The sequence below is a fragment of the Staurois parvus genome, unplaced genomic scaffold (assembly GCF_062004578.1).
Source record: "Staurois parvus isolate SC_StPar_1 unplaced genomic scaffold, SC_StPar_1.0 ptg001787l, whole genome shotgun sequence".
In the NCBI taxonomy this organism is placed as follows: Eukaryota; Metazoa; Chordata; class Amphibia; order Anura; family Ranidae; genus Staurois; species Staurois parvus.
In genome coordinates, this window is record NW_028319583.1 from 736,734 (window position 1) to 761,468 (window position 24,735).

The window sequence follows — 24,735 nt, forward strand, 5'->3', positions numbered from 1 at the left end:
ATTAGCTGCCAGGTGCAAAAAAAGAAAATGCCAACCGCTGTATGAATATATTACGCACGCTTCGCTTTACATCAGAAATAACCTGATCACAAGCTGCTTTTACTGTCCGAAATCCTAAATTTTATTCGATATATGGCGAGGCCAACAGTTATTTTGGGACTTTGCTGGAATCTATGCTGCCATCCAAGAATTGGTAACTTCCGTTTGGGAGTCAAAAGGGTTAACTGGGCAGCACAGTGGCTAAGTGGTTAGCACTTCCGCCTGGCACCACTAGAGTTGTCAGTTCAAATCCCAATGACGGCACCACCTGTATGGTGTTTGCATGTTCTCCCTGTGCCTGCGTGGGTTTCTTCTGGTTTCCTCCCACACTCCAAAGACATGCTGGTAGGCTAATTGGCTCCTGACTAATTTGACCCTAGTATGTGTATGTATGAATGTGAGTTAGAGGTTAGATTGTAAGCTCCTTGAGGGCAGGGACTGATGTGAATTCATACTATATATGTAAAGCCATGTGTAAATTGGAAGGGCTTCGGCGTTATAAGTACCTATTCAGTTGTACAGCCCCAAATCGCTGCCCAAATCTTGTAGACTTCACCTCCGCAGCATCTCCAAGATACGCCCGTTTTTAACCACCGAAACCACTAAGCAACTTATTCCCTCCCTTGTTATTTCTCGCCTTGACTATTGTAACTCCCTCCTCATTGGCCAACCTCATCGCAGGCTATCCCCTCTTCAGTCTATCATGAATGCTGCTGCCAGACTCATCCACCTTACTAACCGTTCTGTATCTGCCACCCCTCTCTGCCAATCCCTCCACTGACCTCCACTCAGTGTCCTCCACCTCTCTCTGCCAATCCCTCCACTGGCCTCCACTCAGTGTCCTCCACCCCTCTCTGCCAATCCCTCCACTGGCCTCCATTCCGTGTCCTCCACCCCTCTCTATTAATCCCTCCACTGCCTCCATTCAGTGTCCTCCACCCCTCTCTGCCAATCCCTCCACTGGCCTCCACTCAGTGTCCTCCACCCCTCTCTGCCAATCCCTCCACTGGCCTCCATTCCGTGTCCTCCACCCCTCTCTATTAATCCCTCCACTGCCTCCATTCAGTGTCCTCCATCCCTCTCTGTCAATCCCTCCACTGGCCTCCATTCCGTGTCCTCCATCCCTCTCTGCCAATCCCTCCACTGGCTTCCCATTGCCCAACCAATAAAATTCAAAACATTAACATATAAAGCCATTTATAACTCCGCCCCCAATTACTTCACCAATCTTGTCTCCAAATATCACCTAAACCGTCCTCTCCGCTCCTCCTGCTCTCTAGCTGCCTTGTCTCCTCCTCCCATGCTCATCTCCAGGACTTCTCCAGAGCCTCCTCCATCCTCTGGAACTCTCTACCCCAATCTATCCGACTAAAGCCTACTCTGTCCACTTTTAGGCGATCTCTAAAAAAACCTCTCTCTCTTCAGGGAAGCCTATCCTGCCCTCAGCTAATAATGGAATCTTCTATTTCTCCCATCAGTCCATCCCCCACAGTTATTACCTTTTGTACCACCAGCCCCTCCCTATTAGATTGTAAGCTCCCAGGATCAGGGCCCTCCTATTCCTCTTGTATTGAACTGTATTGTTGCTGTATTGTCTCCCGTTATATTGTAAAGCGCTGAGCAAACTGTTGGCGCCATATAAATCCTGTATAATAATAATAATTAACCACTTGCCCTCCAGAGGATTTGTTGTCTGTACCCCGGTTAGGGAGATTCAGCCTCTCTATTTGTCTTGTTTACCATTATCATTAAAAGTGAAAGTAAAAGAAAATCCCAAATTTTGGGTTGTCACCAGAAATGTAATAGAGGGGAAATTTTCCCATGAGGACACTAGTTCTGCTGGGGGGGCCCCAAGAAATTGCCTTAATCTACATGGACTTCCTCTCACAACCTGTTTTGGCTATGGGACAGAAAGTGAAGGGAATTCTCCCCAATGGGACAAAGATGGCAAAAAATAAACTGTCAGGCGTTATAACCCTCCCTTACCCTATCCAAAAATGGAAAGAAAAAGTTTTGCCTATAGTTGTACTGAAACTGCGTCAGTGAAAATCTCAGGCGAGATCACTTTTGTTTAAATTGTAATAGACTTTCCAAGGGCTTGTTCACATGGGCAACTAGGGTAGTAAAAGCTGACGGGTGAGCTGCGGTTTTACCGCCATCCATCTAAACCTAAAAAAATATGCATCTGCTCTGGATGATGTCATATGGCACGGGTGCTCAACCTGTGGCCCTCCAGCTGTTGTGGAACTACAAGTCCCATGAGGCATTGCAGGGCTGGCACAGTTACAAACATGACTCCCAAATCCAGAGGCATGATGGGACTTGGAGATCCACAACAGCTGGAGGTCCACAGGTTGAGCACTCATGCCTTACAGCTACAGCAAAAATTAAACTTGGTGTCACATTAGGCAGGCAGTAGAGCCACTGAATGCAACCCATGCAAGTGAATAGGGCTGCGCCGCAACCACTTTGCATCCACATGCAGTGGACCCAGTTGTGGCCTGTTGGGTGGGCATTTTGAGGGTCAAAACAGACAGCAACATATTATTTCTTCACCACCAGTCATATGCCCTTTGAAAAGTGAACTGCAGACCATAACTTATTAAACAACAGGCGTCTCAGACAAACAAGGCCTGGTTAGTCAGTACCCAATGGGTACTCCACATGCATACTGAGGACCACACCAGGGGCTGACTGACAACTCATGGGGCCCTCGGGCAATAGAGGATCATGGAGCCCCTGTGTCTTTGCCCAAAATTTTAAAAATGCCTATGAAAAAGGTACCAGGGGCATCTCATGGGGCCCCCTACTGACCCCGGGCCCTCGGGCAGTGCCCGAGTTTCCAAATGGTCAGTCCGCCCCTAGACCACACTAGGTCAGTCTACGGTTTTGAGCTGAGACACACACTATAGGTTCATTAGTGGTGCTGGTTTCAAGGCCCATTGATTACATGCCCACTATATAAGAGGCATACGTTTTATGTGTTCCTAATAAATAAAATGGCATTTGCTGATAGACAGTGACCTGAGATAGCAATATTTCATTTGTCTATAGATATCAAAGGAGGAGATTTACTAAAACTGGAGCAGTCAAAATCTGCTGCAGCTGTGCAAGATTGCCAATCAGCTTCTAACTTCAGCTTGGTCAATTAAACATTGCCAATAAAACCTGGAAGCTGATTGGTTCCTAAGTAGAGCTGCACCAGATTTTGAACTCTCCAGTTTTAGTAAATCTCCCCCAAAGAGTCTGTGAAAGAACGGCATCGGACAGCCTACAATGCTCAAGTGCAACCAAAGACCTCTCTTCGGAGGGTTTTCTGAATGGTCACCAGGTCAGCACCCATCTCTCAGACAGCTGGATGTGTTTGCAAATCTAGACTAGTTGTGTCCCAGAACCTTCTTGGTGGGGGCAGACTACGAAGGTGTAACATGAGAATCAATGATGATTTTTAGCAATGCTTTACCTTCCTTTCTTGATGGTTTCTCTTCCTAGTAAAGGTCCTAGGACAGGATCTACGCTCTCCTCCAAGTTCTCAATAAGGACCACATCTCCCCCGCCCAGGGCTCTCTCCAGTGTATCCAGGTACCTGGAAAAAGGAAATAAGGAAGAAAATAAGACCCAAGAAACTTCAGAGTCTGAGAATAACCAATCAACTTGCAATTCAAGGTGGTCCCAGAAAACCAAAATGCATAAATGAATGGAGGCCTAATGTGGTGGGCAGCACAGTAGCCTAGTGGTTAGCACTTACAGTTGCAAGAAAAAGTAAGTGAACCCCTTGGGATTACGTGGAGTTTTGCATGAATTGGGCATAAAATGTGCTCTGAGCGTCATCTAAGTCACAACAATAGAAGAACACAGTCTGCTGAACATAATACTACACAAAAATTAGATGTTGCCATGGTTTAATTGCACATGACATGTAAACATTCACAGTGCAGGGAGGAAAAAGTATGTGAGGCCCTAGCTTAATGACTTCTCCCAGAGCTAATTGGAGCCAGGAGTGAGCCAACCTTGACTCCAATCAGTGTGATGATATTGGATGTGTTGCTCACAGCTGTCCTGCCCTTAAAAAACACACACCTGTTTTGGGTTTACTGGTTTCAAGAAGCACTGTCTGATGTGAACCATGCCTCGCAGAAAAGAGCTCTCAGAAGACCTATGATCAAGAATTGTTGACTTGCATGAAGCTGGAAAGGGTTACAAAAGTATCTCCAAAAGCCTTGATGTTCATGTGCCCACGGTAAGACAGACTGTCTACAAATGGAGAAAGTTTAGCACTGTTGCTACTCTCCCTAGGCGTGGCCGTCCTGTAAAAATGACTGCAAGAGAACAGCGCAGAATGCTGCATGAGATAAAGAAGAATCCCAGAGTGTCAGCTAAAGACCTACAGAAATCTCTGGCACATGCTAACATTTTTGTTGACACATCTACAATAAGGAAAACATTAAACAAGCATGGAGTACATGGGAGGACACCACGGAGGAAGCCATTGCTGTCCAAAAAGAAGATTGCAGCACGTTTAAAAGTTGCAAAAGAGCACCTGGATGTTTCACAGCACTACTGGCAAAATATACTGTGGACAGATGAAACCAAGATTGAGTTGTTTGGGAAGAACACACAACACTATGTGTGGAGAAAAAAAGGCACAGCACACCAACATCAAAACCTCATCCCCACTGTGAAACATGGCGGAGGGAGCATCATGGTTTGGGGCTGCTTTGCTGCCTCAGGGCCTGGACAGATTGTTGTCATTGATGGGAAAATGAATTCCAGAGTTTATCAAGACATTTTGCAGCAAAACGTACGACCATCTGTCCGCCAACTGAAGCTCTGCAGAGGATGGGTGATGCAACAGGACAATGACCCAAAGCATACAAGTAATTCAACAAAACAATGGCTGCAACAGCACAGAATACGCCTTCTGGAGTGGCCCAGTCAGAGTCCTGACCTCAACCCCATTGAAATGCTGTGGCATGACCTTAAGAGAGCGATTCACACCAGACATCCCAAGAATATTGCTACACTGAAACAGTTTTGTGAAGAGGAGTGGTCCAAAATTACTCCAGATCATTGTGCAGGTCTGATCTGCAACTACAGGAAACGTTTGGTTGAGGTTATTGCTGCCAAAGGAGGGTCGACCAGTTATTAAGTCCAAAGGTTCACATACTTTTTCCTCCCTGCACTGTGAATGTTTATATGTTATGTGCAATTAAACCATGGCAACATCTAATGTTTGTGTAGTATTATGTTCAGCAGACTGTGTTCTTCTATTGTTGTGACTTAGATGACGTTCAGAGCACATTTTATGTCCAATTCATACAAAACTCCACGTAATCCCAAGGGGATCACATACTTTTTCTTGCAACTGTATGTCTTCCAGAACTGGGATCATTGATTTGAATCTCGGTCAACAGAAGTGTGGGGAGGTGCAGTGCAGTGGCAGAAAACACTCCAATTGCAAAGAACAGAACTTGAATTAATGTAGAATCCAACAATTCAGAACAAATCCAGCTGGAAGGTGCCCAACTGGGAACAATCACAAGTATAATACAAGACCTCACAAGACCTCCTTCTCTCTGGTTCCCTGGTCTCCTCCTTCCATGCCCGCCTCCAGGACTTCTCCAGGGTGTCACCCATCCTCTGGAACTCCCTGCCCCAACCCATCAGATTGTCACCCACTCTCCTCTCCTTTAGGCGCACCCTGAAAACCCACCTCTTCAGGGAAGCCTACCCCACCACCTGCTAACTTGCCGACCTCCTCCACTCTTCCTACCACTCCATCCCCCACAGCTATCTCCTCTTGTGCCACCATCCCCTCCCTCCTAGATTGTAAGCTCGAAAGAACAGGGCCCTCAATCCCCTCATGTACAGCGCTGAGCGAACTATTGGCGCTTTATAAATACTGTATAATAATAATAATACAGCAGTGTGTAGCAGAGCAGGTCTCAGATGTGCCGACAATGTCTGTCTTGAGGGCCAGACTGCGGCCTGAAAGAGTAGTAGGTACGAGTAGGGAATGGAAGTGATCCTATCCTTTCTCTACTCATCTGGTTGACCTGTCCCTACACTACCCACATGTGAAATGTGTGCCAAGTATGGGAGTCAGGGTCTTAAATAAACACTGCCTGACCCAAGATGGCCACCAAAGTCACATGGAATGGCAGTATCCAACCAGATCGTTCCCCCTGTGACCCAGGAAACCATAGAAGAAACATGTTCCTCTTGACTTCCAGTGGTTCAGCACCACCTGCAGTGGAGAAATCAGACTGCACCTGTCTACATTCTCTCCGCATGGAATTTACATGTTCTCCCTGTGCTTGCATGGGTCTCCTCTGGGTACTCTGATTTCCTTCCACACTCCAAAGACAGGCTGGTAGATTAACTGGCACCTGCTGAAATTGGTCCTAGTATGTGTGTACAGATTGGCTATGCACCTATGTTATCAAATTCTGCATGCTAGTCTCTAGCCGACTAATTGGGTTGGGTTGAGGACCTATTTTGTACAAACAAATTGCCAAGAAAATTCTATGGACAAAACTTTCAATGGTATCAGACATGGAGCCAAGAGAGCTGAGAGTCGGATACACCTGAACAGATATATACATATTATGGCAAGTTATAACCTGTGTGTCAAACACCTACATATACCAATACCAACATACCAGCTTTGAACAACTTGAGGAAACCAAAAAAACACAACCCATAAGATTTTTATTATGTGTGAAGGAAGCCGACTACAAGAGCTTACAACCTAAACGTAAACTCTTAGCTATCTTCTACAGGTCTGATCACACTGCTTAGGGGAAGAAGCCATTCATATAAATGTAACCCAGAGAATTTTGAGGAGACCCAACAAAGTGTACTAATGGGAAGAAGTTGTCAAATATGACCAAAATGAACACTCTGAACTGGCCTTTCTATTTACTACACATGCGATCAGGGTGTGCCTGAATAATGGTGTGCTGTCATCCCCAACCCCCTCTCACTTACCCTCGCTGCCCAATGCGGATTACTCGAAGATTTTCCCCATATTTATTCTTGATCCACTTGATGCCTTGTAGCTGTGGATCCACCATCAGAGGCCAGCGCTCGCAGTTGGTCAGGATAGTGGCATTCTCTGTAGACATGCGGTCAGCTGGAAGACCCTCATTTTGCCAGGTTGCTACATCTGCATCATCAGTCAGCATAGTTAGGGGGTCCAAAGATGGAGTTACTGGTATAGGGACCTGGAGAGGAAGTAAAGGGTAAGAGTTATATAGAAGGAGCAGCGTCCTCCAGCAGTGCAGAGTATTTCAGGAGAGGAGAGTTATAGAGGAAGGAGCGGAGTCCTCCTGCAGTGCAGAGTATTTCAGGAGAGGAGAGTTATAGAGGAAGGAGCAGAGTCCTCCAGCAGCGCAGAGTATTTCAGGAGAGGAGAGATAAAGAGAAAGGAGCAGAGTCCTCCAGCAGAGCAGAGTATTTCAGGAGAGGAGTTATAGAGGAAGGAGCGGAGTCCTCCAGCAGAGCAGAGTATTTCAGGGGAGGAGAGTTATAGAGGAAGGAGCGGAGTCCTCCAGCAGCGCAGAGTATTTCAGGAGAGGAGAGCTATAGAGGAAGGAGCGGAGTCCTCCAGCAGCGCAGAGTATTTCAGGAGAGGAGAGTTATAGAGGAAGGAGCGGAGTCCTCCAGCAGCGCAGAGTATTTCAGGAGAGGAGTTATAGAGGAAGGAGCGGAGTCCTCCAGCAGCGCAGAGTATTTCAGGAGAGGAGAGCTATAGAGGAAGGAGCGGAGCCCTCCAGCAGTGCAGAGTATTTCAGGAGAGGAGTTATAGAGGAAGGAGCGGAGTCCTCCAGCAGCGCAGAGTATTTCAGGAGAGGAGTTATAGAGGAAGGAGCGGAGTCCTCCAGCAGCGCAGAGTATTTCAGGAGAGGAGAGTTATAGAGGAAGGAGCGGAGTCCTCCAGCAGAGCAGAGTATTTCAGGAGAGGAGTTATAGAGGAAGGAGCGGAGTCCTCCAGCAGAGCAGAGTATTTCAGGAGAGGAGAGCTATAGAGGAAGGAGCGGAGCCCTCCAGCAGTGCAGAGTATTTCAGGAGAGGAGTTATAGAGGAAGGAGCGGAGTCCTCCAGCAGAGCAGAGTATTTCAGGAGAGGAGAGCTATAGAGGAAGGAGCGGAGCCCTCCAGCAGTGCAGAGTATTTCAGGAGAGGAGTTATAGAGGAAGGAGCGGAGTCCTCCAGCAGCGCAGAGTATTTCAGGAGAGGAGAGTTATAGAGGAAGGAGCGGAGTCCTCCAGCAGAGCAGAGTATTTCAGGAGAGGAGAGTTATAGAGGAAGGAGCGGAGTCCTCCAGCAGTGCAGAGTATTTCAGGAGAGGAGAGTTATAGAGGAAGGAGCGGAGTCCTCCAGCAGCGCAGAGTATTTCAGGAGAGGAGAGTTATAGAGGAAGGAGCGGAGTCCTCCAGCAGAGCAGAGTATTTCAGGAGAGGAGAGTTATAGAGGAAGGAGCGGAGTCCTCCAGCAGTGCAGAGTATTTCAGGAGAGGAGAGTTATAGAGGAAGGAGCGGAGTCCTCCAGCAGCGCAGAGTATTTCAGGAGAGGACAGTTATAGAGGAAGGAGCGGAGTCCTCCAGCAGCGCAGAGTATTTCAGGAGAGGAGAGTTATAGAGGAAGGAGCGGAGTCCTCCAGCAGCGCAGAGTATTTCAGGAGAGGAGAGTTATAGAGGAAGGAGCGGAGTCCTCCAGCAGCGCAGAGTATTTCAGGAGAGGAGAGTTATAGAGGAAGGAGCGGAGTCCTCCAGCAGCGCAGAGTATTTCAGGAGAGGAGAGTTATAGAGGAAGGAGCGGAGTCCTCCAGCAGCGCAGAGTATTTCAGGAGAGGAGTTATAGAGGAAGGAGCGGAGTCCTCCAGCAGCGCAGAGTATTTCAGGAGAGGAGAGTTATAGAGGAAGGAGCGGAGTCCTCCAGCAGCGCAGAGTATTTCAGGAGAGGAGAGCTATAGAGGAAGGAGCGGAGCCCTCCGGCAGCGCAGAGTATTTCAGGAGAGGAGAGTTACACAGAAAAGGGGCAGAGTATTTCAGGGTGGGAAGGTTCTGGTCTCTAAGGAGCAATCGGTCATCCAGCATGTAGCAGAATGTCTCTTCTATTAGGAAGGTGAAATTTCACTTTGCCTTTTTGCCTTATGATGATAACTAGAACAAGCTTTAGGTCTCACAGCCAGTTGATTAAAGAGTGAAATCGAGTTCACAGTACAAGTTCTCGGCTATATTTGATTAATTCACTCGCCTTGTTGCCCCCGGCAGAGAGCCTCTTGCAGATTTCTCCTCCTCTGCTCCATTTTTTTCCTCTCATGAATAATCAACCAATAACTCCGGCTCACAAGTCTCCGGTGATGTGGAGCACACACGCCTCTGTCCCAGCATGGCCCTCGCGGGGAACGCATTATCTGGGAACCCCACTGCCTTCTACACTGTTATAAATACTGCCAGGACGGCAAATACGCCAGAAGCGGCCACACACGACTCTCTACAGAAGAACGCTGAATTTCCATCCTCAGCCTTTTGTTCAGACATTGCACAGGAGCAAGTCATTATAATGTGACATTTTGCAGATCTTTGCTGTAGAGAAGGTGGAGGTGGCAAAATACTATGGGCAGTGTATACATGAATACTGTCATAATGTACTCCGGCTGAATATTCTCTCACAGATACAGAGTCTTATCACACTCAGCTTGGCGGTAACAGGGTACAGAAAATGCCTCACCGGTGATTTGTTACAAAAAACAAGCTGATGAGATTTTTAAATTTTACAGTAAAATGTTTTTCCTGTTGTACCTTTAGGTCCACTGGAATTCAATGATTGTTGGGTTATGCTGCCGTCTATAGGAGGATTGGAAACCCCCGTGTCCCTCAATAAATGCTAATGAAAACATAATTCCAGCCAAAGATACATCTGTAGTGTTCATTGACCATCTGGTTGCAAAAATTTCAGTTCCTCCCTTACACATACACTAGATTGCCAAACGTATTGTCCCCGCCCTCCTAATCATGTGATTCAGGTGTTCCAATCCCCTCCATGGACACAGGTGTATACAATCAAGCCCCTAGGCATGCAGACTGCTTCTACAAACATTGGTGAAAGAATGGGTCGCTCTCAGGAGCTCAGTGACTCCAAGCGTGGTCCCGTGATAGGTTGTCACCTGTGCAATAAGTCCATCCGTGACATTTCCTGGCTACTAAATATTCAACGCTCAACTGTTAGTGGGATTATAACAAAGTGGAAGCAACTGGGAACAACAGCCACTCAGCCACCAAGTGGTAGGCCACGTCACATGACAGGGCGGAGTCAGCACATGCTGAAGTGCACAGTGCGCAGAAGTCACCAACTGTCTGCAGAGTCAATAGCTAAAGACCTCCAAACTTGGTGTGGCCTTCAGATGAGCCCAACAACAGTGCGTAGAGAGCTTCATGGAATGGGTTTCCATGGCCGAGCAGCTGCATCCAAGCCTTACATCACCAAGTACAATGCAAAGCGTCGGATGCCGTGGTGTAAAGCTTGCCGCCACTGGACTCTAGAGCAGTGGAGACATGTTCTCTGGAGTAAACAATCACACTTCTCTGTCTGGCAACTTGATGGATGTGTCTGGGTTTGGCGGTTGCCAAGAAAACGGTATTTGCCTAATTGCATTGTGCCAAGTGTAAAGTTTGGTGGAGGGGGATTATGGTGTGGGGTGTTTTTCAGGGGTTGGGCTTGGCCCCCTAGTTCCAGTGAAAGGAACTCTTAAAGCATCAGCATACCAAGACATTTTGGGCAATTTCATGCTCTCAATTTTGTGGGAAGAGTTTGGGGATGGCCCCTTCCTGTTCCAACATGACTCCGCACCAGTGCACAAAGCAAGGTCCATAAAGAAATTGTTGAGCGAGATTGGGGTTTGAGGTGAAAGAAATTGACTGGCCTGCACAGAGTCCTGACCTCAATCCGATAGAACACCTTTGGGATGAATTAGAGAGGAGACTGTGAGCCCGGCCTTCTAATCTGACATCAGTGCCTGACCTGACAAATGTGCTTCTGGAAGAATGGTCCAACCTTCCCATAGACACCCTCCTAAACCTTGTGGACGGCCTTCCCAGAAGAGTTGAAGCTGTTATAGCTGCAAAGGGCGGGGCCAACTCAATATTGAACCCTACGGACTAAGACTGGGGGGCCATTAAAGGTCATGTGCGTGGAAAGGGCGGGGCCAACTCAATATTGAACCTTACGGACTAAGACTGGGGGGGCCATTAAAATTGATGTGCGTGGAAAGGCAGGCGGCCCAATACTTTTGGAAATATAGTGTACCACTGTATTATAACAAAACTAATTACCTGAATTTGAAAATGAATTCAAATTTGAAAGGGAAATATATTGCCATAAATACAGTAAGATATAAAAGTGAAATAAGATGATAAGTCATACTTTACTGTGCAGAACAGAATTAAAACAGAATAGAATAGAGAATATAAAAGAAGATAAAGAAATAAAACAGAATAGAAAGAAATAGAACAGATTAGAACGGAATAGAAAATAGAAAAAACAGAATAGAATACAAAATAAAAAAAGATTAGAAAAAAATAGAATACAATTAAAGAAAAAAAAATAGAATAGGAAAACAGAAAAGAATAAAAATAGAACAAATATAGCTATCTTCCAAAATCCAATTTCCAATCAATTTGAAAATAACAAACATACTAAACTAATTTTTAAAGCTAATCATTCCAACGTAACAAATTTGATGAAGCAAAATTATTAACGTAACGAACAAATCCAAAACGAAACAAATTTTTCCGTCGTACATATCTCTATTTGTGGATACCTATCCATCATACCTATATGAGCTAACTAGACATCCCATTCCATTTTCATGGACATTAATATGAAATTGGCCCTGTAACGTCCCCCACTGCTCTGGGAAGGCACGCCACAAGATTTTGGAGGGTGTGTGTGGGAATTTGTCCCGGTCTGTGAGCTCAGATAACAATGGTGGAAAGACCTGGCTACAAATAAGCAAACCAATTTATTCAGAAGACGTTCAGTAGGGTTGAGGTCAGGGCTCTGTGCAAGCTACTCAAGTTCCTCTACACCACACTGGTGAATCTATGTCTTTATGGAGCTGGCTTTGTACATAGGAGCTCAGTGATGCTGGAAATGAAAAGGGCCTTCACCAAACTGCTACCACAAAATTGGAGGAACACACTTGTCTTAAAGGGTATTTGTATGATAAACTACAACTTCAACATCGACTTAACTTCAATGGAACACCTACACTTTAGTTGAAGGAGAGTCCCTATACTTTTGGCCAAAGTGTCTTAAAATATTACTTTAGGTAGAATAAACCTTTATATAGGGCTGTTTTTCTCTATACAAAAATGCTTATAGAGCACCTAGACCAGTGGTGGTGAACCTATAGCACGCGCGCCACAGTGGGCACACAGAGCCCTCTCTACCAGCACACGAGCCAAGTCGCCCCAGCAGCCGAGCATTGGATAACAACGCACATAGGGGCCAATGCGCATGCTCAGAACTTTGCCCCCTTGTGCTGGTGGTCAGTGGAACTGTGCCTCCTTGTGCTGGTGGTCAGTGGAACTTTGCCCCCTTGTGCTGGTGGTCAGTGGAACTTTGCCCACTTGTGCTGGTGGTCAGTGGAACTGTGCCCCCCTGTGCTGGTGGTCAATGGAACTGTGCCCCCTTGTGCTGGTGGTCAGTCAAACTTTGTCCCCTTGTGCTGGTGGTCAGTGGCACTTTGCCAACCTTTGCTGGTGGTCAGTCGAACTTTGTCCCCTTGTGCTGGTGGTCAGTGGCACTTTGCCCCCTGGTCGGTGGTGGTCAGTGGAAGCTCTTTTATTGCATTTTTCTTTAAGACAAAAGATGTTAATGTATGAGTTTTTTCTAAACCAAAACCTCAGCATTCAGGTTTAATTGCAGTGTTGGCACTTTGTGATAAATAAGTGGGTTTTGGGTTGCAGTTTGGGCACTTGGTCTCTAAAAGGTTCACCATCACTGGCCTAGACTGATGCCCTCTGTGCTAATTCAGGTGTCCTCAGTCTGAACTAAACGGAGACCACCTACAGCCAATCGCCAAACGTATTTCAGAAGAAATGTCAGCTGTTCGCTCTTTTGGGTTAAGTACTAAATCTAAAGCACGACATCTTCTCCATGCTTCACTGTGGCTGTAAATCTGTTACTTACTTTCAGCTGTCCCAGGTAGGGTTTCCAGGTTTTATCCATGAGGTCCTGTCTGTACTTTTTGGTAAAGTAGCCAAGGTAAGACACAAAAGCGGTGATGAGCAGGACGTCTCCACACAACGTGCTTTCCTGGAGTTTGAAATTCCTCACGGCTTCGGCCCATCGGACATTTTCTGATGCAAGGCCTCCGACCTAGATGGGAGAAATGGCAGAAATGTCTAAACATCACACCATCTCATAAAATTCTGGTAACCGCACCATGGCCAGCAGATTTCAGATGTTGGTCAAGTGTTCTACCACATTCAGCCTTCCTGAAAGAAGTGAATGCTCTTATCTTTAGGGCTAAGGGGAGATTCTTCTACCTCCATACACCACGGCCGGGGCCATTGTTATGAAGGCACACAGGGTGATGATGATGATATTTACCCATGCCCACTTTGACACAGTTGGCCATATTAAATATGTATTGCAATGTTCTGTACATGAATACTTACGTGTGGCCCCCTAGGGATTTCGGCTGCCACACCAGAGGCCACCCATAGCTAGTAAATTGACCATAACTGTTTCAAAGGATTTTATCACTTCAGAAGGAAGGAGAATCACAACAGTGAGATAGCAAAGGAGTAGATGGCTCAGTTTTCAAACTCGATCATGGCATGTATCTTTGATTCTGCGTTATGTGGGAGGGGCTTAACATAAATACACTCCATAGACTTCCCAGCATGCACCGCTTCCTGAGAATGCAAAGTTTGCCTATAGCTTTCCTTTAAAGCTGAACTCCAGGATAAGTGTAGCACCTTCCTAGATAGATACTAGCTTTAGATACAGAGATTTAGTATGCGTCTTGATAGGCACAGGGCTTTTTTTCTAAAAAAATAGGTACAGGAACTCCCCCCTTCTGAGTCAATTATTGTCTCCGCCCCCCTACTCACCTCCCAGTACTGCTCCTTTAGAGAATACAGAGCCAAATATCATTTTTGGTGATAAATAATTTGTATACAATGTGTTAATAACAAGAAAAGCAGAAAAAGATATCCCCCGCAGTCAGCAACAATATACCCCCCTCAGCAACAATAGATTCTTCCAACAACAATGGACACACCCCCAAAAAATTCCACCCAGGCAACAATAGACCCCCAGCAGCTACAACAGATCAGCCAGCATCAATAGACTCTCCAGCAGCCAGCAACAATAGACCACTACTTCAACAGTAGATCCCTTCCAGCAACAATTGATCTCAATCAACACTAGATCCACCACCAGCAACAGTAGACCACCACACAAAAATAGATCCCCTTTATTGGCAATAGATCCCCCAGCAGCCAGCAACAATAGATCCGCTGGAACAGCCTAGCACCCCTTGCAATTACATACATTCAGTGCTGGAGGTGCCGGAACTGCGTTCCCCCACGTTCCCGCTGAAAAAAAGCTCTGAATAGGTACATTTAGTTGCCACATTGTAGTCTGTGTGACTGTGATTGCTAGGCCAAAGTATAGTTTGCTCACTGCACTCAGTGAAGTTGCATTCTGCTAGTCAGGTCTGCTCACAGTGTTCAGCTTCTGCTGGTCTGATAGCTTCCTCTGCATCCGGAGAGCTTGAGAAGTTTCTGGATGATAGGTGTGGAGCTATGCAGATGGCAGCATGAATATTAATACAGCCCTGGCCTATCCCAGAGAGGCAGGCTCTAATGGCATGCTGGGAGACTGTATATATTCAGTGAGCACACAGAGCTCAGGGTCTTTTCGTGTTGAGGACCTGTCCAGCCTGAAGGGGGCTTGCTGCTCCTTCATGGTATTGCTGCCACACATCTGCTATTGCGTGACCTCAGGTGGGCAACCTGAGGGCCTGAATGCTGAGACCTGGGTACTGCTAAGAGCTGACTGAGGGGCCATCTACTGAAGATCTGGTTTGGCATCACGGAAGAAGGCAACCAGCTATCCCTGGGCCTTGGGAGAAAAGATACTTCTCAAGGACCTTCTAAAAGACTTTTGTGCTGCCAAAACCCCTCTGGTGCTAGGGAGTCAGCGGCAGGTCTAGTTAAAGGGGACACTGGCTGGTGTTCTAAGGAGCATAGTCCATCTAATCATCTGCTAAGTAGGGACTCAGCTGTTGTGACACAAATTAAGGAGTTTGCACTCAAGTATTACTACTAAAGCTTTTCCAGGGAGAATACTAGTCCTCAGATTGTATATAACTCTTGCTTTGAATTACCCCACTCAACTCCCTCAACCCTACCAAAGTTCTCCAAAAACAAAAAACAACACCCGTAGACTGGTCATTGGAGAAATGTGTGGATGAGCCTGTGTGCCTGGCTGTGTTGAGAAAATTGTGGGGAAACCTGGACAGTATCACTGTGACTCCTAAGGGAGTTACGCTACATAAGCAAATATTGTCTAAATCCATTCCTCACGTCTATTCTTCCTTCGATCTTGGTGAGCTTTGTGTATTTCTTCCAGATCTGTGCAGCCATCCAGTGTGAGACTTCCTGTAATAAAGACCACTCACTGATGCTCTCTCTCTTTGTGCAGGGTGACTGGTCTTGACTCCACCCCCTCCTGTAGATTTCTGCAGGCAGCTTGTAGTGGGTGGAGCCTGCTGGGCCCCTCCCACAGCTCTCTGCTCTCTCCTTGTGCAGGATGACTGGTCATGTCTCCACCCCCCTCCTGTAGTTTTCTGCAGGCAGCCTGTAGTGGGTGGAGCCTGCTGGGCCCCTCCCACCGCTCTGCTCTCTCTCCTTGTGCAGGATGACTGGTCATGTCTCCACCCCCCCCGTAGTTTTCTGCAGGCAACCTGTAGTGGGTGGAGCCTGCTGGGCCCCTCCCACCGCTCTGCTCTCTCTCCTTGTGCAGGATGACTGGTCATGTCTCCACCCCCCTCCTGTAGTTTTCTGCAGGCAGCCTGTAGTGGGTGGAGCCTGCTGGGCCCCTCCCACCGCTCTGCTCTCTCTCCTTGTGCAGGATGACTGGTCATGTCTCCACCCCCCTCCTGTAGTTTTCTGCAGGCAGCCTGTAGTGGGTGGAGCCTGCTGGGCCCCTCCCACCGCTCTGCTCTCTCTCCTTGTGCAGGATGACTGGTCATGTCTCCACCCCCCTCCTGTAGTTTTCTGCAGGCAGCCTGTAGTGGGTGGAGCCTGCTGGGCCCCTCCCACCGCTCTGCTCTCTCTCCTTGTGCAGGATGACTGGTCATGTCTCCACCCCCCTCCTGTAGTTTTCTGCAGGCAACATGTAGTGGGTGGAGCCTGCTGGGCCCCTCCCACCGCTCTGCTCTCTCTCCTTGTGCAGGATGACTGGTCATGTCTCCACCCCCCTCCTGTAGTTTTCTGCAGGCAACCTGTAGTGGGTGGAGCCTGCTGGGCCCTTCCAACAAGTCTGCTCTCTGCACAGGCTATGTGCACCACATTGATGATGTCACTGCTACTTGTACAAGGTAATATCTGGGTTTACAAAGACATTTGATTCACACAAAGCAGATTTGTATCCTTTGTGACTAATTTATTTAAATGAAAGCTTTGATGCCTGGAGTTCAGCTTTAATATGATTCTAGTACACACATATGACGTTGTGTATATGGTACGAGCACCCAGACCAGGAAAAAATTGGAGAAAAAAAAAAGAAAAGATAATTACATACTGAGCAGAAAATAAGTTCCAGCGACATATTATGGCAAAATTTCAGGGGGACAATGATGGATTCATCCTCTAAGTTTCCATTAATAACTGTCTTGCTGAAGGAAACTGCGAAATGAAGAGATTTCCATAAGACAATATGGCTGACGCGCTCGACTGCATGAAAAGGGACAGCCGTCCTCAGGGGCATCCGCACAAACGCCACTGTTAATTCATGGCGGTAATGAAAAACGGCATGAGGCTACCGTGCGTGACAAAGACACATATTACAGCGGCGCCAAGGACAGGTGTGAGGTGTAAATCGCATATTGTGCGATTTGTAATGAGGACGCGGCTGCAGAGTATCATGCCCACAGTACAGCAGTCCTCATCGCTCTACTGAATTTATTCCTGAGATACTCTGCGTCATTCCCATAAACTGCATAACAAACTGAAAAAAAAAAAAAAAAAAACTTTGAAACTTGACATAAAAATAAAAAAATCAGGCCTGAGCGGTTGCTGTCAAGTAAAGAAAAAATACAAAACGCCAGCTAGGGTAACTAAGAGCATGCAAATATATATTAAATTGTTCCTTTCCTTTACCCATTCAGGACAGAAAATGTAAACCCAATCATTAAAAACTAACATAGCAATGAAATGAAAAGGTCAATATTTCAAATCTGCAGCTTGCATTAAAATAATCTCTTTGTCTCTTTGTCCAGGCACTTCCTGTGACAGGGTGACAACTCTCTGTCCCTGTCGCCCAATTGCGCTCCTGTGTTGTCACCCTGTCACATGGACAAAGGGAAGGGGGTCACTTAAACTAACCCCTATTTCACTTGTATTTTCCTTTAAAAGACATTAAAGTGGTTGTAAAGGCTGAATGTTTTTACCTTCACACATCCTATGGATGAAGCTAAAAAACCTTTTATGTGCAGCAGCCCCCCCGTACTTATCTAAGCCCTCGTGAGCCCCCACGAGGGCCTCGGCTGTCCCAGGTCTCTCCTTCTCATTGGCTGAGACACCAGTTCGAGCCACTGGCTCCCACTACTGGCGATCACAGTCAGTGAGTCAATGAGGAGAGAGCAGGACGGCGGGACCGAGCCATGTCTGTGTGTGAATGGACACAGAGAGCAGCAGCTCGAGAGCAAGCTTGCTTGTGTGCCCCCATAGCAAGCTGTTTGCTGTGGGGGCACCAGGGGCGAACTGCCAACTCATGGGGCCCCGGGCAATAGGAAATTATGGGGCCCGTGTCCTCGCCCACACTCAAACCACACCCAAAAAAGCCTATGAAAGGTACCAGCGGCATCTCATGGGGCCCCCTACTGACCCCGGGCCCTCTGGCAGTGCCCAAGTGCCTAAATGGTCAGTCCGCCCGTGGGGGGCACTTGGCAGGAGGGAGGAGCCTAGGAGCACCGACAGGAGAAACGAGAAGGATTGCGGCTGTTCTGTGCAAAACCATTGCAGAGAGCAGGTAGGTATAACGTTTGTTTTGCCTTTACAATCACTTTCATTCATTTTTTGCAGCTCAGCACTCACATAATTACTGGAACCCTGTGAACTGGGCAACCACACTGCAGCTGAAATCCATTCTGGCATGGTGGCAGCTGCTCTGTGATCTGTCCAATGGGAGGCAGAGGTTCTTAGGGGGTCCATTTATAAAACATTCCTGGCATGAATGTCAAAAGCTTCAGTGTGCGCTGCACAAAAAGTCCCAGAATTTCTGCAAGAGATTAATGCCTGTATCTTCAGCTCCATCTAGTGGCCAAAATGCTATAGATCTCTCACTGAGTTGTTTCAGAAAGTTATACAGCATTTTGGCCAGTAGATGGAGCTGAAGATACAGGCATTTCTCTCTTACAAAAATTACAGGACATTTTGTTCAGCGCCCACAAATGCTTCTGACATTCATGCAACTAATGTTTTATAAATTGACCCCTTGTGGCGTGTACTGGCTCACAGCATAGGTGTGAAATTAAATGTTGGTAATGCTCTCCTTTAAATAACACTCTAATCCGTCTTTTCAAATTGTAATATTTCCACCCTATTTACCCCCCCCCATCTAGGAAAGACTGGCCCAGAAACTTGGACCTGGATTCTAACGAGCCAGTTTGGCACAATAGCTGCCCCATGTATGGTGGCCGGACCCCGACCACCTCCCTCCCCCATGCTGCCATGTCTCAGCCTTCAACCATGGCACTGCTTGCGTTCATGTCTCACCAGGCGGTTGGCCAGGTTGATGGTCAAGGCGGTAGCATCCGCTTCCTGTTGACATTTTAGCTTGTCTGCGGTGGCTTTCTCGAATTTCGCTGTCAGTTTCGCCAGATTTTCATTCAGTTGCTGAAAAGAGAAATTCATAATTACAACTTAATATTTCACGGATCCAAAGGATGCCGAAGGCCCCAAAGAAGGAGATCCAGACCCAGTAAAAAATCTAAAGATCTGTAAATACTATACATTATGTTCAGGGCTAAAACAAAACATTCATTCTAGGTTATTTCTTCTCAGTTATGAAACAAAAAGCTTTAAATATGCAGGTTTCATATTTTCCATTTAATACCAACAGAGGGCAAGCTCCAAGTAGGAAAATCTGCTTACTTGAGGGTTTTACTACTACTAGATCTGAATAGCAGAGAGATCAGACTACAGAGATCGCAGGGTAAACAAAGAACACAACCTCTAATCCAGCAGAGATTAAAGAATATGTAAACCCAACATTTTATATTCCTGATATGTGCCTGCTGTACCATGTACTTGTATAAAAAAAAATCTCCTGTTCTCTTTGTATTGCTTCATTTGTATGCCCTCTGCTCTCCTATTACAAACTGACCACACTAAGCATGGGAGCACAGCGTGGTCAGTTTTCTGGGAACTCAGCCTGCTCTCCTCCAATGATCAGCCTTCTCCTGACAGTCTTTGTCCTGTTCAGGAGACTAGTGTACTGCTGTTTCTCCTCCCCCATTCTTTATGCAGCTGAGAACAGGGGGGGAAAAAAGGTGTTTGTAATTGTAATGCCATCTAGGTTAGCTAGATAGGCTGTTTTTTTGTTTTCTTTTTTTCTTTTTTAGACAGAGGCTGAGTAGCAGCCTGGGATGAGTCAGCCTGTGAGGCAGCAGTTCACCTCACGCTAGGTGACTCTTAACAGGTCAGGACTGCTGGAGCCCTCCCACCCTTCCAGAAACTTTCTGGAAGAGGGGCGGAGGCTCAGATCTGCATGCAGGCAGAACCTTGGCCAATCCCCTGGCAGGAGGCTGGACATGGTGACCAAGGCATCCCTTAAAAGTGGCAGTGTCGGGTGGAAGATGAAGTGAGGAAGGCTAGAGAGTGGAGCCTGGGAGGGGGCTCCAGGAAGGGGGCTTACCTACAGGCAGCTTACTGGAGAAGAGGATCTCCACTGTGCCATTTTCTCCTGGGGAGGACATCCTGAGCAGCAGGGATGGAGCCAGCCCAGCGAAAGGTCTGAAGGCAGCTACCAACGCACCACACTGTCAGGATAGGACAGTATGAGTACTCCTACACCCACTGGGCCAGAAAAGAGAATTAGGGTAGTCAGGTACAAGACCCAACTAGCTTCCAATCTGTAACCGCTTATGCTAAATTGGCAGCTTCTAGGCCCCTTACCCAGGGAATACCCTCAGTGCAGCTGGGTGAAGAGGAGAAATCATCCGGAGCCTGAGATGGTACACTAGGAAGAACCGTTGGGGCTCTTCAAGGGAAGAGACTGTTGCTTTCACATTTTTGTACATAGTTGCCAAGAAGTTTGTCCTCAAGTTCTACAGTGCCTCGGGCATCCCATATACCCCTAGACCCCATCCAAGTTCTTAACACCTTAATAAGTGCAAAGTGTGAAAAATGTGTGCTGCCTGGCTGTGCAGAGCTTAAGGGGGACCCAAAACTCAGCAAATCCTAAGGGGGTAACTCCTAAGGGGGTAGTGCTACACAATATTTTTTTATATTGGTACACAAATGTTTTGCCTTTCATTTCTATTTTAAGCTGAATGGGTTATTTTACAGGGCGAGGGTTCACATATACGTTAAAGCTACCTGGTTTAGTCAGTTATACTCAGGTTGCCAACAAGCATGCAGGCAATGTTGCCTTTCCCCTCCGCCAGCCACATTGATCGGATACGATTCACAAGGCCTTGGCCAGAAAGTGAATTTTTATGTCGAAGGTCACTTACAGCAATTTTGGCCTTGATAGTGGCCAGCTTCTCTTCTGCTGCTGCCAGCTCTGCATTGGCCTTGTTTAAGGCTTGGCGTTTTGGCTCCACCTCACAGTAGACTTCATAGAACTTGACGATGTTGACGACCCAGGAGCACAGACCGGAGGCGGCCAAAGATTTGGATGAGACGAACTCTGGGTTGAACTCCGGGTCCTGCAGGTACGGCTGAATGGCTTTGATGCAGTTTTCGTGAATGTTCTCTTTATTGAAGTTGATCAGAGAGTCCAGGAAGCTGTCGACTTTTCCCATGACCACCCTGGCCTGCTTCCAGCTCCTGTCCTTGGGGATCTTACCTCCTGGGGCTGTGAGGACCATCACGGCTGCTGTCACATTGGTGACAGCTGAGGGTGGGGATCCAAATGACTTCAATTCCGTCAGGTTGGTCTGAAAGGTCAAAATACGAGAAAGTTCTTATCTTGCCTTAGAAAATATGAGTGCAAGACAAAACAATCATTGTCAAATATTCCAGGAGTCAAAATAGGTGAAAAGATTATATTGACTGATTCAGCTGATCTTATCCTTTAATAAGCAAGACTCTCATAGTCAGACTGTAGGCTGTAATGAGCAGGACCCTCATACCTCCTGTTCTGTATACAATGCAAGCTGTAATAAGTAGGACCCTCATACCTTCTGTGCTATCAGGTGTAGGCTGTAATGAGCAGGACTTTCATACCTCCTGTCAGTATCGGGACAGGTCCATCCAGCGTCCAGGCCAAGGATGCAGAACTGGACCCCTCCCCCACTACTAATGCATGTTGTAGAATGGGTGCACCATCCTACATTTATTCTCTGCCCCCCTTGCTCTGTTGTGCCCAGGGCAGCTGCCCCTCCTGCCCACCCCTTGTCCTGGCCCTGCCTCCAGTTCCCTATAAGATGTAAGCCAAAATGATTAGGGTCCTCCTACCTCCTGTTCTCTATGGGATGCAAGCTGTAATGACTAGGACCCTCATATTTCCTGGTACCAATTAGATGTAAGCTGTAATGAACAGTATTCTCATACCTCGTTTCTCAGTAGATGTAAGCTATAACATGCAGGACCCTCATACTGACTGTTTTTCTTTAGATGTAACCTGTAACAGAGAGGACCCTCATACCTCCTGTTCCCTATCACAATGTATCATGTAAAGGACAGGACCCTCATACCTCCTGCTCCCTGTTTACTGTAAGATGTAATGATCAGGACCCTCATAGCTCCTCTTCCATTTTAGATGTAAGCTGTAATAAACGGGACCCTCATACATCCTGTTTCCTACTAACTGTAAGCTATAATGATCAGGACCCCCATTTCTCCTGTTAGACATACACCATAAAAAGCAGGACCCTCGTACCTTCTATTTCACAGCTCTGACAAATGGGCCCCTCACAGCCATGGTTTTTTTTTTATGTTTTTCTTGCTAACAATGCTTGCATGCCTACATTACACAATACTATAAAGTATTATAAAATATGAAGTGATGTATAAATAAAATGATACCAAAATGGTTTGTTATATGTGTAACACCCTTCTAGTTAGCTAGGGGGAGCAAGCTGATTATTTTTTTTTTTAGACAGAGAGGCTGAGTAGCAGCCTGGGGAATAGTCAGCGAGGTCAAATTTGGGTTAGGGCTGAGAGGCTCTACAGATCAGTTCCTGGACACCTTCCCCCAGCTCTAGAACTGTGGAGAAGATTCTAGAAGCAGTGGGTGGGGGTGAGGAGGGGCTGGTCCACATATTCAAGGGACTCTGCCCAATTCCCAAGCAGGAGGCTTGGCATGGGACCAGAGCAGCCCTTAAGTATGACTGAGCCTGCTCCGAAGCAGGTATAGTTCGGGTGGAAGATGGAGTGACAGGAAGAGATGCAGGAGCATGGGAGGAGGACCAGTGGGAAGGAGCCTACCTAAAGGCTAAGCCCTTGACAGGAGGATCGCTGAGCCTTACCTGTTCCTGCAGGAAGGTCTACCTGTGGAGCCAGGACAGGATCCAGCTCAGCAGAAGGCCTGAAGCCAGCCACCTACCTAAACTAGCTCACAGGAAAGAGACTGAATGAGTAATTCTACACCCCCTGGGCCAATTAAGGGGAAAAAAGCACTCTGGTGAGAAACCTGACTAGCTCCTTACCCAGGACTGTTCAACGTAAAGTGGCAGGCACTGGATCCCCTTGCCCAGAGATTTCCTCCATACAGCTGGGTAAATAAGGTGTTTTATCTGGGGCGGTACACCAGGAGAGGCTGAAGAGCTGTCCCAGATTATTTTTGCTGTGTAAAAACTTTTATATAGTTGTCAGGAAGTTGTATCCAGCTTAAAAGTTCCTTGGGCATCCCATGCATCCCTCAACCCCATCCAAGTTTATTACACCTAATAAAATCCCCCCCAAAAAAACAGTTCAATGACTGTTTCTGTACTGTCTCTGGAGCGCAAGTCTGAAAAATGTGTGTTGCCTGGCTGTACAGGACTCTAGGGGGACCCAAAACTTCAGTGACTCCTAAGGGGGTAGTGCTACATGAGTACATGACAAAGACAGTGCAGCCCTGGAGCAGCAGACAGAATTTCTTTGTCAGAAGTACCTTATTGAGGGTGTTCAGAGCTTCCTGTGCTGCTATTAAAGCTGGTTCTGCTTTAGCCAAATCTGTTTCACAGTCTTTTTGCTTCCTTCCGACTTCCTCTGCAATCACAGCAACCTTCTTCTCTTCCTCGTCCGCTATGGCTTTCTCCTTACCCACTTTCTCCGTCTCTATACCAACCACTTGGATCAGCTTATCTGCATCCTCGTTCTTCTGCTTTAGCTCCACCTCCTGTGCTGCCAGTTTGGCTTTCAGGTCATCCACCTATCCAGAAAGGTAAATAATACATTGTGATATGTAGGAAAGAGATACAAAATACATACAGTACATATATGTAGCCTTTAACTATTAGTAAAAACTATCAACATGTTTCATGTATGGACCATTTCTTAGGGTTTCAGTCCAAGGGACAACACCAAAGCTTTTGTGACTATGGTCTGTATACCAAGTAGCATCTTGGTCTTTGGGTCTAGAGGACATCATCAAACCATTCATGACTATGGTCTGCAGGCCCAATAGCACCTCAGTCTTTGGGTTCCAGGGACAACGCCAAAGCATTCATGATTGTGGTCTGTAGGCCCAAAAGCATCTTGGTTTTGGGGTTCAAGGGACAATGCCAAAGCATTCATGACTATGGTCTGTAGGTTAAATAGCATCTTGGTCTTTGGGTTCAAGGGACAACACCAAAGCATTCATGACTATAGTCTGTATGCCCAATAGCATCTTGGTTTTTGGGTTCAAGGGACAAAACCAAAGCACTCATGACTATGGTCTGTAGGCCCAATAGTATCTTGGTTTATGGGGTGAAGGGACGCAACCAAAGCATTCATGACTATGGCCTGTAAGTCCAATAGCATCTCAGTCATTGGGTCAAAGGGACAACATGAAATCATTCATAAATATAGTCTGTTAGTCCATTAACATCTTGGTCTATGGGTTCAATGGACAGCAGTCATGACTGTGGTGTGTAGGTCCAAAAGCATCTCGGTCTTTGGGTTCAAGGGTCAACACCAAAGAATTCATGACTATGGCCTGTTGGCCAAAAAACATCTTGGCCTTTGGGTTCAAGGGGCAACATCAAAGCCTTCATGATTGTGAACCTATTAACATTGAGCCTGCTTTCTCTGTATAC

General features: G+C 46.7%; 1 protein-coding gene across 1 annotated transcript in view; it reads right to left on the reverse strand.

Annotated features, from left to right (window-relative positions):
- Positions 1–24,735, reverse strand: part of DNAH9 (dynein axonemal heavy chain 9) — a 336,995-nt gene that overhangs the window by 104,400 nt on the left and 207,860 nt on the right. The window contains exons 49-54 of the mRNA XM_089663852.1: positions 23,607–23,867; positions 21,022–21,447; positions 19,061–19,180; positions 13,239–13,427; positions 7,030–7,265; positions 3,503–3,625 (exon numbers count right to left, since the gene is read on the reverse strand). Coding sequence (XP_089519978.1) covers positions 3,503–3,625; positions 7,030–7,265; positions 13,239–13,427; positions 19,061–19,180; positions 21,022–21,447; positions 23,607–23,867 — 1,355 coding nt within the window. The remainder of the gene's footprint in view (positions 1–3,502; positions 3,626–7,029; positions 7,266–13,238; positions 13,428–19,060; positions 19,181–21,021; positions 21,448–23,606; positions 23,868–24,735) is intronic.